Source organism: Macaca mulatta, chromosome 4, assembly GCF_049350105.2.
Source record: "Macaca mulatta isolate MMU2019108-1 chromosome 4, T2T-MMU8v2.0, whole genome shotgun sequence".
Taxonomy (NCBI): domain Eukaryota; kingdom Metazoa; phylum Chordata; class Mammalia; order Primates; family Cercopithecidae; genus Macaca; species Macaca mulatta.
Genome location: NC_133409.1, coordinates 110,032,334 through 110,045,721, shown reverse-complemented (window position 1 = coordinate 110,045,721; position 13,388 = coordinate 110,032,334). Strand labels below are relative to the sequence as shown.

Below are 13,388 nucleotides of genomic sequence, written 5' to 3'. Positions count from 1 at the left end.
GCTTGTAGGGTTTCTGCTGAGATATCCACTGTTAGTCTGATGGATTTCCCTTTGTGGGTAACTCGACCTTTCTCTCTAGCTGCCCTTAACACTTTTTCCTTCATGTCAAGCTTGGGGCATCTGACAATTATGTGTCTTGGGGTTGCTCTTCTCGAGGAATATCTTTGTGGTGTTCTCTGCATTTCCTGAATTTGAATGTTGGCCTGCCTTGCTAGGTTGGGGAAGTTCTCCTGGATAATATCCTGAAGAGTGTTTTCCAACTTGGTTCCATTATTCACATCACTTTCAGGTACACCAGTCAAACGTAGATTTTTCACATAGTCTCATATTTCTTGGAGGCTTTGTTCGTTTCTTTTTACTCTTTTTCTCTAACCTTGTCTTCTCGCTTTATTTCATTAATTTGATCTTCAGTCATTGATACCCTTTCTTCCACTTGATCGAATTGGCTATTGAAGCTTGTGCATGTGTTATGGAGTTCTCGTGCAATGGTTTTCAGCTCCATCAGGTCATTTAAGGTCCTGACCTCGTGATCTGCCCACTTCGGTCTCCCAAAGTGCTGGGATTACAGGCGTGAGCCATTGCGCCTGGCCAAATTTTATGTTTTTACCACAATTAAAAAAAATATTATCTATCAGTCCTAATGTATACTACCTGAATACAAACCAAGCCACTGAATAGCCTGAAGTGAATGTATAGATAAATGTTTTTGTTGTTGGATGGAGTGTTCTGTGAATGTCAATTATGTGAAGTTGGTTGATACTACTTTTTCAGCTTATCTTCATACTTACTGATTTTCTGCTTACTTGTTCTATCAGTTATTGAGAAAGGGTTGTTGAAATCTCCAACTATAATTATGAATTTGTCTACTTATTTCAAAGTTGTATCAATTTTTGCCACGTATTTTGAAGCTCCCTTGGTAGGCACATACACATTTATGTGTTGGAGAATTCACCTCTATATCATTATGTAATGTCCCTCATTATCTTTGATAATCTTCCTTGTCCTTTGTTCAAAATGAATATAGCTACTTCACCTTCTTTTGATTTGCATTTACATGTCATATGTCATATATCCCTTCACTCCTTTACTTTTAGGCTATTTAAGTCTTTATATTTAAAATGGTTTTGTGTTTTTGAAAGCATATTGCTCAATGTAAAATCTTAAGTTGAACTCCTGTATTTTGCTTACATTTTAGCATATTTCATATTTAATCTACACTATAGTAGAGCTTTAATGTTTATCACACTGACTTTATATTTTCAGCAAACACCTTTAAGATTTTACAGTTACACATTAAAACAAATTTCATATAGTAAACTTATGATATCTATGAGGTCTGCCTTCTCTGAGGGAGATACCAAATAATAAAAGACCTAACAAAATCCATGCTTTAAAAGATCTTCGGCCGGGCGCGGTGGCTCAAGCCTGTAATCCCAGCACTTTGGGAGGCCGAGACGGGCGGATCACGAGGTCAGGAGATCGAGACCATCCTGGCTAACACGGTGAAACCCCGTCTCTACTAAAAAAATACAAAAATTAGCCGGGCGCGGTGGCGGGCGCCTGTAGTCACAGCTGCTCAGGAGGCTGAGGCAGGAAGAATGGCGTGAACCCGGGAGGGGGAGCTTGCAGTGAGCTGAGATCCCGCCACTGCACTCCAGCCTGGGGGACAGAGCGAGACTCCGACTCAAAAAAAAAAAAAAAGATCTTCATTTATGTTTACCTCATGACATTCTTATAAGTGAATTAAAGAGAAAAAAATTTTTTTAACTTCATTACTAAATGAGTAACTGCCACAACCAGAGTTGCTAACTCTTCTCCATGTCTTTTTTTTTGGGGGGGGGACGGAGTCTCGCTCTGTCTCCCAGGCTGGAGTGTAGTGACGCGATCTCAGCTCACTGCAGGCTCCGCCTCCCGGGTTCATGCCACTCTCCTCCCTCAGCCTCCTGTGTAGCTGGGACTACAGGCGCCCACCACCACGCCTGGCTAATTTTTTGAAGTTTTTAGTAGACACAGGGTTTCACCGTGTTAGCCAGGATGGTCTCGATCTCCTGACCTCGTGATCCGCCTGCCTCAGCCTCCCAAAGTGCTGGGATTACAGGCGTGAGCCACCGCGCCCGGCCAACTCTTCTCCATTTCTAACTTTCTGAATAAGAAACTTTGAAACAAACTTTGCCAACATTATAAGGAATAGAAGGGCATTGCATCTGGGGAATGTTAATGTAGGGAAGAAGAGGACTATTTTAATAAAAATTATGTTCAGAGTCTCTTTCATATCGTGAGAGGCTAACCTTAAAATCTTTTTTTTTCTTTTTCTTTTTCTTTTTTTGAGACAGAGTCTCGCTCTGTTGCCCACGCTGGAGTGCAGTGGCCTGATCTCAGCTCACTGCAAACTCTGCCTCCCGGGTTCACGCTATTCTCCTGCCTCAGCCTCTCAAGTAGCTGGGACTACAGGCGCCCGCCACCACGCCCGGCTAATTTTTTTGTATTTTTTTAGTAGAGACGGGGTTTGTTAGCCAGGATGGTCTCAATCTCCTGACCTCGTGATCCACCTACCTCAGCCTCCCAAAGTACTGGGATTATAGGCGTGAGCCACCACGCCCGGGCTCTTAAAATCTTTTTTGTTTCATTTTTTGTTTGTTTGTCTTTTGTTTTTTTGAGACAGAGTCTCGCTCTGTCACCCAGGGTGAAGTTCAAGATCAGCCTGGGCAACATGGCGAAACCCCGTGTTTACCCAAAAAAAGAAAAGCAAAAGTTAGCTGGGTGTGGTAGAGTATGCCTGTAGTCCCAGCTACTCTGGAGGTAGAGGTAGAAGGATGGCTTCAGCCCAGGAGGTGGAGGCTGCAGTGAGCCACTACGCCCAGCTCAGTTTTCTTAAATCACAAATACATTTCCTTTTTTTAAGGTGAATATCCCTTTATTCAATTCAGTTTTGTAAAACAACCATTGTAGGCCAGGCACAGTGGCTCACGCCTAAAATCCCAGCACTTTGGGACGCCAGGGTGGGAGGGTCATTTGAGGGACAGAGTTCAAGACCAACCTGGCCAACATGGTAAAACCCGACCTCTACTAAAAAAAAATACAGAAATTAGCTGGGTGTGGTGGCGGGTGCCTGTAGTCCTAGCTGCTCAGGAGGCTGAGGCAGGAGAATCACTTGAACCTGGAAGCGGAGATTGCAGTGAGCCAAGATTGTGCCATTGCACTCCAGCCTGGGGGACAGAGTGCGACTCGGTCTGAGGGGGGAAAAAAAAAAAACCCCAAAGTAGCCATTGTAGTTTGGGCCAGCAAAAGTCTCATGGTTCACTCATTACAGTATAGTCCCTGGACTAATAGCTATTTCTCTACATGGTGTGTTTTGAAGATTGTAGAATTCAGTAATTAATGTAAACTATGTCTTGATCTGATTCACTGTCTTGTATTATCTTCTTTAGGGGCACACTGAGTTGCCTGAAAGCAAGAAATCTTTTAAATTATGTCCTTTTCATTAAAACTTGAGCTATGGAATTTTTGCTTATTAGTGATGAAAGTAACAGGTCTCAAGAATGTGCCTTCTGGAGGCCAGATGTTTTAAGCATTGCTCTTTCTGTGTAAGATTTCACAAGGCTTTCAGATTGTCCTCATTTTCATAATATTAATATGGTCATAAGCTTGAACTGGCATAAGTCCTATGAGAAAGTTTGGATCATAAATTTAATATATCATAATTTCTCTTTGTGATATAAATGACTCTTGTTATTTGTTTTGATATAGATGTATAAAAAATAACTAAGGCAATAAAAAATTAGAACCAGGCCAGGCGCAGTGGCTCACACCTGTAATCCCAGCACCTTGGGAGGCCAAGGCAGGTGGATCACCTGAGGTCGGGAGTTCAAGACCCACCTGACCAATATGGAGAAACCCCATCTCTACTAAAAATACAAAATTAGCCTGGCATGATGGTGCATGCATGTAATCTCAGCTACTCAGGAGGCTGAGACAAGAGAATTGCTTGAACCCGGGAGGTGGAGGTTGTGGTGAGCCGAGATTGTGCCATTGCACTGCAGCCTACCTAGGCAACAAGAGCAAAACTCTTATCTCAAAAAAAATTAGAGCCAATGGAAGATCACTTTACAGAGTCATTGTTACCACCTCACCAGTGTACAAGTTCTTTCTCTTTATTTTCTATTTTCATAAAAAATACTATGCTGCTGGTTCTTCATTGTTTATTAACTGAACTGTTTAAAATGAAATAAACAATACATAACACTTTTATTCAGATATAATACATATAACATACAATTCACCCATTTAAAGTATACAATTCAGTGTGTTTCATTGCTCCGTAAAGAAGCCTAGTACCCATTAGCAATCTCTGTTTTCTTCCAATCCCTCCTCCAGCCCTATGCAACTGTCAGTCTTTTCACTATTTCTGGCTTTTTTTATTCTGGACATTTTGTATAAATAGAACCATAAAATATGTGGTTTTTATGAGTAGATTCTTTCAGTTAGCATGTTTTCAAGGATTTTCTATGATATCATATGTATTAGCACTTCATTTCTATTTCAAATATTTGATTGTATAAATGTAACACTTTATTTTTCCATTTGTCAGTGAGCATTTTTCTTATGCTTTTGGGCTATTATGAATGATGTGGGGACATATGCTTTACTCTAGATTTAGAGTGTGCCCTTGGTTTTTTTAAGTTTATTTTTATTTTTTTGAGACCAAGTCTTGCTCTGTCATGCCCAGGCTAGAGTGTAGTGGCGTGATTTTGGCTCCCTGCAACCTCTGCCTCACAGGTTCAAGTGATTCTCCCGCCTCAGTCTCCCAAGTAGCTGGGATTATAGGCACTCGCCACCACGCCCGGCTAATTTTTTGTATTTTAGTAGAGACAGAGTTTCATCGTATTGGCCAGGCTGGTCTCGAACTTGCAACCTCAGGTGATCTGCCCACCTCAGCCTCCCAAAGTGCTGACATTACAGGCATGAGCCATCGTGCTCAGCCTAACAAGATTTTTGGGTTTTTTGTGTGTGACAGTCTCACTTTGTTGCTCAGGCTGGAGTGCATTGGCTCAATTTCAGCTCACTGCATAGAATGTGTCCTTGTTTTAAAACATTAAATGTTTATGTTATAATTTTATTTTCAAATAGTAGTTTTAATTGTCTGAAGATAATCTGATAGTTATCAAACTTTGCTAATAATTTCCTTGGTTCTAAAGAAGAGAGATTGATGGTTCTAAAGAAGAAAGATTTACTGAGTTTTTAATATAAAGCAAACTGTGGCTGTGCGCAATCACTCACGCCTATAATCCCAGCACTTTGGGAGGCTGAGGCGGGCAGATTACTTGAGGTCAGGAGTTTGAGACCTGCCTGACCAACATGGTGAAACCCCATCTCTACTAAAATACAAAAATTAGCTAGGCGTGGTGGTGTGTGCCTGTAATCCCAGCTACTTGGGAAGCTGAAGCAAGAGAATCACTTAAATCCAGGATGTGGAGGTTGCAGTGAGTTGAGATCGCACCACTGCACTCCAGCCTGGGCAACAGAGCGAGACTCCGTCTCAAAAAAATAGAAATAAATAAATAAGTAAATAAAGTGAACTGTTACACTAATTGTATTTGAATTATTTTGTATCAAATAGATATTTGGTGCTTGAAAAACTGAAGAAGGAAGACGCTGACCGAATTCATATATTCAGTTCTTTTTTCTATAAACGCCTTAATCAGAGAGAGAGGAGAAATCATGAAACAACTAATCTGTCGTAAGTCAAATTCTGAAAATATTTAACAGATGTAAGTCACTCAAATTTAACTAACTAAATAATCACGTACTTGAAAGAAAACACAAATCTCTGCAATTCTTTTGCTTACTTTTTAAATTCTCCAGCCAGGAAGAGAACACACTAAATAAGTCAGTTCCATTTTCATGCTTCATGGGTTCATATTCACCTGCCTTAGACTAACTTTGTGCTAGTTTTGGAATTTTTTTTAACAACTTACTTATATTGAGGCAATATCATTTACTTCTCTTATCAATTTACAAAATTAATATAATTCATAACATTCTAATACTTTCAGAATACCTAGAATTTATAAATGTTCTAGGTCAAATATGTAGAATAGTGTTTCCCAGATGTGACTAATAGGATTTTTTTTTAATTACTTAGATACTTACTAACTACAGATTACTCTGTTTTATCCTAGGTGTTTATCCATAATAGAAAGGAACCTGTGAATCTATACTCTTAATAAGCTCTTTGGGTGATTCTTCTCAGACAAATTAAGGAAGTACTATTGTACATAGTAGGCCTGATTTGTTTTTTTTTCAAGACAGGGTCTCACTCTGTCACCCAGGCTGGAGGGCATTGGTATAATCTTGTCTTACTGCAAACTCCACCTCCCACTCTCAAGTGATCCTTCCACCTCAGCCTCTCAAGTAGCTGGGACTAAGACACATGCCACCCTACCCAGCTAATTTTTGTATTTTTTGTAGAGACAGAGTTTCACCATGTTTCCCAGGCTGGTTTCAAACTCCTGGGCTCAAGGAATCTGCTCGCCTCTGCCTCCCAAAGTACTGGGATTTCAAGTGTGAGCCACCATGCCCACCTATTTTCTTTATAATTCTTCTCCATATAGTGATGGCATCTAGCTCTGATAATTTGCTGGTAATTGATCAGAAGATACACTTAAGAATTGGTAGATTTTTAAATTTAAAACTAGTCTTAGATGTCTTGAATTGATGGCTGCTATGCATGATAATAAATAATAATAAATAATATTTTCTCTTATTTCAGCAATTCCTAATGTTGCCTCTTAGAGTTGATAATAGTCATTGGTTTTGACCAGTGCTCATAGCTATATTGCTTCATCTACCATCAGATAATGCTCACTTTTCCTACTGTTTTCTCCCCAGTTACCCTAAGTTTTACTTGGCTACACCTCTCAGTATAGTTGCCAGTACCAATTCTGCAGTAATAAAAATAGTAAAGAGAAGTCTAGGCAAGATAAGCACTAGAACTTCGCCCCTCAGATGGAGTAACAGGAGTAAAATATCTTTCTCCAAATTCAACAGTGGGTAGTCCCATGCCTTCCTAGTTTCAATCCAACAAGTTCTATTTTCTTTCCCCAGTTTGTCAAACCATTTTATGCAACTGTTTGAGCTATTACATCTGAATCTTCTTAATTTATAAATCACTACATATAAGCTGGAGCACTAGAAATATTTCAGAAGCTTATAATTTATCTCTTTCTTACAGAATACAGCAAAAGCGACATGGGAGAGTAAAAACATGGACCCGGCATGTAGATATTTTTGAGAAGGATTTTATTTTTGTACCCCTTAATGAAGCGTGAGTAAGGATTTCCTTTATGTAAATGATGGCAATTTTTAAATAATTAGTATGAGGTGAAGAATTCATTTTAAAACATCTTTCTGAAGTCTCTTGTATATATTCATATTTGTACTGCCTGTTTTACAAGAATTAATGCAGTTTCACAGTGAATCATGTAAGATACTGAATTTTACAGACAGTAGACCAGATACCTTTCTAATCTCATTTTATTCATTAATGTCAAATAATACTATTTTTTTAAAAAAAAGTGGTGCTTATTGTCTAGCAAATAATCTATAGAAAAGTATTATTTTTACAAAAAGATGATTAGGTCACATAAAGGAGTTGGAATCTTAAGTTTAAAATACACTTCTGTTTTTAACCAGAAGAGAGAAAATGATGGTTGGATTTATGCCATTTTTCAATTAAAAACCATGCGGACTACTTGAAGAAGTTTCTGAGTAAATGGAGGTGTTTAAATATTTATATTATTCTCTCACAATGACTAGATAGTATTATTTTACAAGTAAGACTTAAAAGTTTTTTGTATTTTGTTCTTTTGTTTTTCTATGCCCTCGATCCAAAGACCACCAGAAATACACTTGTAGTTGGAAAACTTTGTTTATTACTTACATCAAGGAATAACACACACCATGGGCAGCTCTGGAGCCTCTCATTAAAAGGGAGTTTCAAAGAATCTGTGAAAGCATCTGGGCTTTCCTTGGGTGATAATGGGGGAGGGTCTAAAGTAGTGGTGGTTTGCCTAGGTAAAGAAGTAGCATTCCCTTATTAATAAAGAAGAAGAATGTTGAGTATTTTGTGGTTTCCAACTATAACCTTATATTTTTCTCTGCTTAGACAAATTATGATATGGCCCTACTTTGTCTCACTCTATCATGGTTGCAGAATATGCTTTCCTGGAGTTGATATTCTATGAGATTGTTTATGTATAATAAGTCTAGCTGTGCCAAGCTAGCTTCCGAATTTTTTTTTTTTTTTTTTTTTTTTTTTAACTTTTGTAGAGGTGGGTATCTCACTGTGTTGCTCAGGCTGGTCTTGAACTCTTGGCCTCAAGCCATCCCCCCCACCTCAGGCTCCCGAGTAGCTGGGATTATAGACATGAGCCACTGCTCCTGGCAGAGCTATATATTTTTAAATTCATATTATCATAGTAAAATTTAAAACATTTAAAACTAGTTGATTTCTTCATTCTCTTCAAAATAAGGTTTTGGCTGGGTGTGGTGGCTCACGCCTATAATCCCAGCACTTTGGGAGGCCAAGGGGGCAGAGTACTTGAGGTCAGGGATTCAAGACCAGGTTGGCCAACGTGGTGAAACCTGTGTCTCTACTGAAAATACAAAAATTAGCTGGGCGTGGTGGTGTGTGCCTGTCATCCCAGGTACTCAGGAGGCTGAGGCAGGAGGATCGCCTGAACCCGGGAGGCAGAAGTTGCAGTGAGCCAAGATCATGCCTCTGCACTCCAGCCTGGACAGCAGAGTGAGACTCCATCTCAAAAAGAAAGAATGAAAAGAGGTTTCTTGACTGGGTACAAATTTGTCTTATAAAGTAACATATGAACAGCTTACTAAGTGAAAGGGAGAAAATGAATTATAAACATTTTAAATAGAAATATAATTTGATTACACAAGATTTAGGGATAGAGGCACATCCCTCTTAATCACTATACCTGTGCATGGAAGTTATTATCAGTGCTTCCAGTCATCTTAGTGAGAGGTAGAGAATGAACTCTGTAAGAGGACTCTACCATTTATAGATTTAAAAATAGCCTATAAATCAAGAGAGCTTGTTTTTGTTTTTGCTTTTTTTTTTTTTTTTTTTGAAGAGATAAAGCTACAAATACTTATGCATTAATTATGTTAGATTGGCTGCCATATATTTGTCATCTATTTTGTTTTTATTTTTTCTGGTGGTACCAATTTTTTTTTCTTTCTTTTTTTTTTTTTTTTTTTTTTCTCGTGATAGAGTCTCTCTGTGTCATCCAGACTGGAATGTAGTAGCATGATGTCAGTTTAGTGCAGCCTCAACCTCCCAGGCTTAAGCGATCCTCTATCCTCAGCTTCCTGAGTAGCTGGGACTATGGGTACATGCTACCACGCCTGGCTAATTTTTGTGTTTTTTTTAGAGGATGGGGTTTTGCCATGCTGCCCAGACTGGTCTCAAACTCCAGAGCCCAAGCAATCCACCTGCCTTATCCTCTCAAAGTGCTGGAATTACAGGCATGTGCCACTGTACCTGGCCCATTTTTTTTCTTAAGTTTCTAAGCTGTTTATTAAAAATTGTTATAGTAATTTCCAGGAACACAAATTTGATGTATGGGTCTAATCCATCTTAAGTGAAATTGCCTGGGTATTTTGTTTTGTTTTGTTTTTTAGAGACAGAGTCTCATTCTGTTGCCCAGGCTGGAGTACAGTGGTGCAATCATAGCTCACTGAAGCTTCAAACTCTTAGGCTTAAGTGATCCTCCTGTCTCAGCCTCCCAAGTAGCTAGAACTACAGTGTGTGCCATAGGCCCAGCTAATTTTTTTTTTTTTTTTAATTTTTTTTAGAGATGGGGTCTAGCTATGTTGCCCAGACTGGTCTCAAACTTCTGGCCTCAAGGAGTTCCCCCACCTCAGCCTCCCATAGCACCAGGATTACAGGCGTGAGCCACTGCGCCTGGCCAAAAGTCTGTGTTAGCGTCTCTCCTGCTGTTAAAGTTAATGTAGCTATTATTAAAAGGAATCATAAAAGCAAAACCCTGGCTTAAAGGAAGTAATTGTTGGAAGTAATGGTCTGATTCAGCTTTCTCTTTTAGGCCAAAAAGGATTTTTCCTAGTTTTTAGGTGAGGAAATTTGTAGCTTAGCCATATTGGCATAGCTAAGAAATGTTAAGAACTGTGATAGGCTTTATTACAGCAGTAGGTTGAGAGTCACTGTATTACACTGTATTTCATCAATTTTATTTTATTTATTTTGAGATGGGGTCTCACTCTGTCTCCCACGCTGGAGTGCAGTGGCACCATATTGGCTCACTACAACCTCCGCCTCCCAGGTTCAAACTATCCTCCCACCTCAGCCCCCAACCCCAGTAGCTTGGACCACAGGCACGTGCCATCACACCCAGCTAATATTTTGTGTTTTTGGTAGAAACGGGGTTTTGCCACGTTGCCCAGGCCAGTCTCCAACTCCTGAACTCAAGCGATCCACCTGCTTCAGCCTCCCAAAGTGTTGGGATTACAGGTGTGAGCCACCATATCCGGCATCAATTTTTAAAACACATTTTTTTCTCATTGCAACATGTCTGAAGTTGAGATGTGACTTTATAAATAAAATTAGCTATGTGTTAGAAATGATGAAACGAGGAGGTTGGTGCGTTAGCCTGATCTAAATCCATAGGGTACTAAGGATTAATAACGAAGAACAGGAGAGAAGCAAGCGTTCATCCATCTGGCCTTCGCAATACTGAAGATGAAGCCAGCCAGCCTATGACAGCCATTTCTACTGGATACTGTTCGATGAAGAGATAGATAGTGCTGTTTCTTATTACTGCCTTGGGTACTCTAATCTTTTGCAAAAATGAGAATGTGGAATAATTTTTATCCACGGCAAGATAATTTGTTTTTCATCCAGCAAATATTTATTGAAAACCCTATCATAGGACAAACATTATTGTACTTGACCAATAAGCTTCCTGACATCTATAGCCTATTCCTTGTATCCCAACAGAGCCCTGTGTCTAGCAAAAAATGAATGTTAGCCAGTACTGTACAGCTTCTTGCTTGTGTCCTGTACTCTACTGTTGGGAACATTGATACCTGAATTCAGCTGTATCATAAGCACTGCTTGATAGCTGGAACTGTCTACTAATACTTAAATTTTTGTACAAGGACTAAATTAGATATGTTATTTATTTTTAACGTATTAAATTTCAATATAGCATAAGATAAAACATTACTTATATACGTATTTTGATATTAAGCCTTTCCTATCTTAATAACACACAGTAACAGTAAAAAGAACAAAACTATATATGCAATTCTTAGAAAATGTTGAAAATCATATAACCTAATTAGACTGCTGAAGACAGTTTAATCTTTTTTTTTTTTTTTTTTTTTTTGAGATGGAGTCTCACTCTGTCGCCCAAGGTGGAATGCAGTGGCACAATCTTGGCTCACTGCAACCTCCGCCTTCCGGGTTCAAGCAGTTCTCCTGCCTCAGCCTCCCGAGTAGCTGGGACTACAGGTGCACACTGCCACGCCCAGCTAATTTTTTGTATTTTAGTAGAGACGCGGTTTCACCATGTTGCCCAGGCTGTTCTCAAACTCCTGAATTCAGTCCTGAATTCAGGCAATCCGTCCTCCTCGGCCTCCCAAAGTGCTAGGATTACAGGCGTGAGCCACCGCCCCTGACCGATAGTTTAATCTTTTTACATAAAGAGAAGGCAAAGGGGAATGATAAGTTGCAAAATGACATACTTGCCAGAAAAAGCAATGAATTTTTCATTCAAAAAACAAGAGGTTCAGGGATTGTTTGCAAAAGTAAATACAGGCTTCATAATTTTAATACAAACTATGTTATTTTTGAATAGACATTGTATTCTGTTACTGAATCAATGATCACATAAAACAAGATTAATTTGAGAATTTTTAAAAAATAAGGTTTGTTTTTTTTTGTTTTTTTTTTTTTGAGATGGAGTCTTGCTCTGTCACCTCCAAGCTGGAGTGCAGTGGCACAATCTTAGCATACTGCAACCTCTGCCTCCTGGGTTCAAGTGATTCTCCTGCCTCAGCCTACTGAGTAGCATTTTAGTAGAGACAGGGTTTCACCATGTTGGCCAGACTGGTCTCGAACTCCTGACCTCAGGTGATCCATCTGTCTCAGCCTCCCAAAGTGCTGGGATTACAGGCGTGAGCTACCCCACGGCCAGAATTAGACATTTTTAATAAATTCATTGGCAAGAACTTTAAAAAAAAAACATTTTAATTGATATGTATTGCCAAATATAATAAACTTTTCTAATAACATATTTAGTTATTTCATTTGTTTTTTACAGTGCACACTGGTTTTTGGCTGTTGTTTGTTTCCCCGGTTTGGAAAAACCAAAGTATGAACCTAATCCTCATTACCATGAAAATGCTGTCATACAGAAATGTTCAACTGTAGAGGACAGTTGTATTTCTTCTTCAGCCAGTGAAATGGACAGTTGTTCACAAAACTCTTCTGCCAAGCCTGTAATTAAGAAGATGCTAAACAAAAAACATTGCATAGCTGTAACTGATTCCAATCCTGGGCAGGAAGAAAGTGACCCTCGTTACAAGAGAAACATATGCAGTGTAAAATATAGTGTGAAAAAAATAAATCATACTGCGAGTGAAAATGAAGAATTGAATAAAGGAGAATCTACATCCCAGAAAGTTGCTGATAGGACTAAAAGTGAGAATGGTCTACAGAATGAAGGTTTCAGTTCCACGCATCATACAGGTACGTATCTAAATGCTTTGAAAGAATGAAAAAATTCAGAATAATCTGGATTTTTTAATAAACAGGATTAAGATCCTGTTTAAAAAAAAAAATCAGGTTAATGGCTGGGTGTGGTGGCTCACACTTATAATCCCAGCACTTTGGGAGGCCAAGGTGGGAGGATCACTTGAAGCCAGGAGTTTGAGACCAGCCTGGGCAACATAGCGAGACCCCATCTCCAAAAAAAATAAATAGAAAATTTTTAAAGAATTTACTTATAACAATATAGTAACACAACTTACTTTTAATTTATACTGAAGTGTAATTATAATAACATTCACTCATTTTATGAGTGTAGCTTAATGAACTTTGATAAATGTATATATAGCGTCATGTAATCACTACTGCAGTCAAAATTGAGAACCTGACCAGGGCACAGTGGCTCACACCTGTAATCCCAGCCCTTTGAGGGGCCAAGATTGGCAGATTACTTGAGCTCAGAAGTTTGAAACTAGCCTGGGCAACATGGTGAAGCCCTGTCTCTACCAAAAATACAAAAACTTAGCCAGACATGGTGGTGCATATCTGTGGTCCCAGCTACTTGAGAGGTTGAGGAGGGAGG

The 13,388-nt window shown here is 39.1% G+C and overlaps 1 protein-coding gene across 33 annotated transcripts in view; it reads left to right on the top strand.

The window, feature by feature from the left end:
• The window catches only part of SENP6 (SUMO specific peptidase 6), a 113,279-nt gene that overhangs the window by 88,436 nt on the left and 11,455 nt on the right, over positions 1–13,388 (top strand). For all 33 annotated transcript variants that reach the window (XM_028847409.2, XM_077999740.1, XM_028847408.2 and 30 more), the window contains 3 exons: positions 5,618–5,737; positions 7,232–7,324; positions 12,360–12,787. In XM_028847409.2, the coding sequence (XP_028703242.1) occupies positions 5,618–5,737; positions 7,232–7,324; positions 12,360–12,787 (641 nt within the window). The remainder of the gene's footprint in view (positions 1–5,617; positions 5,738–7,231; positions 7,325–12,359; positions 12,788–13,388) is intronic.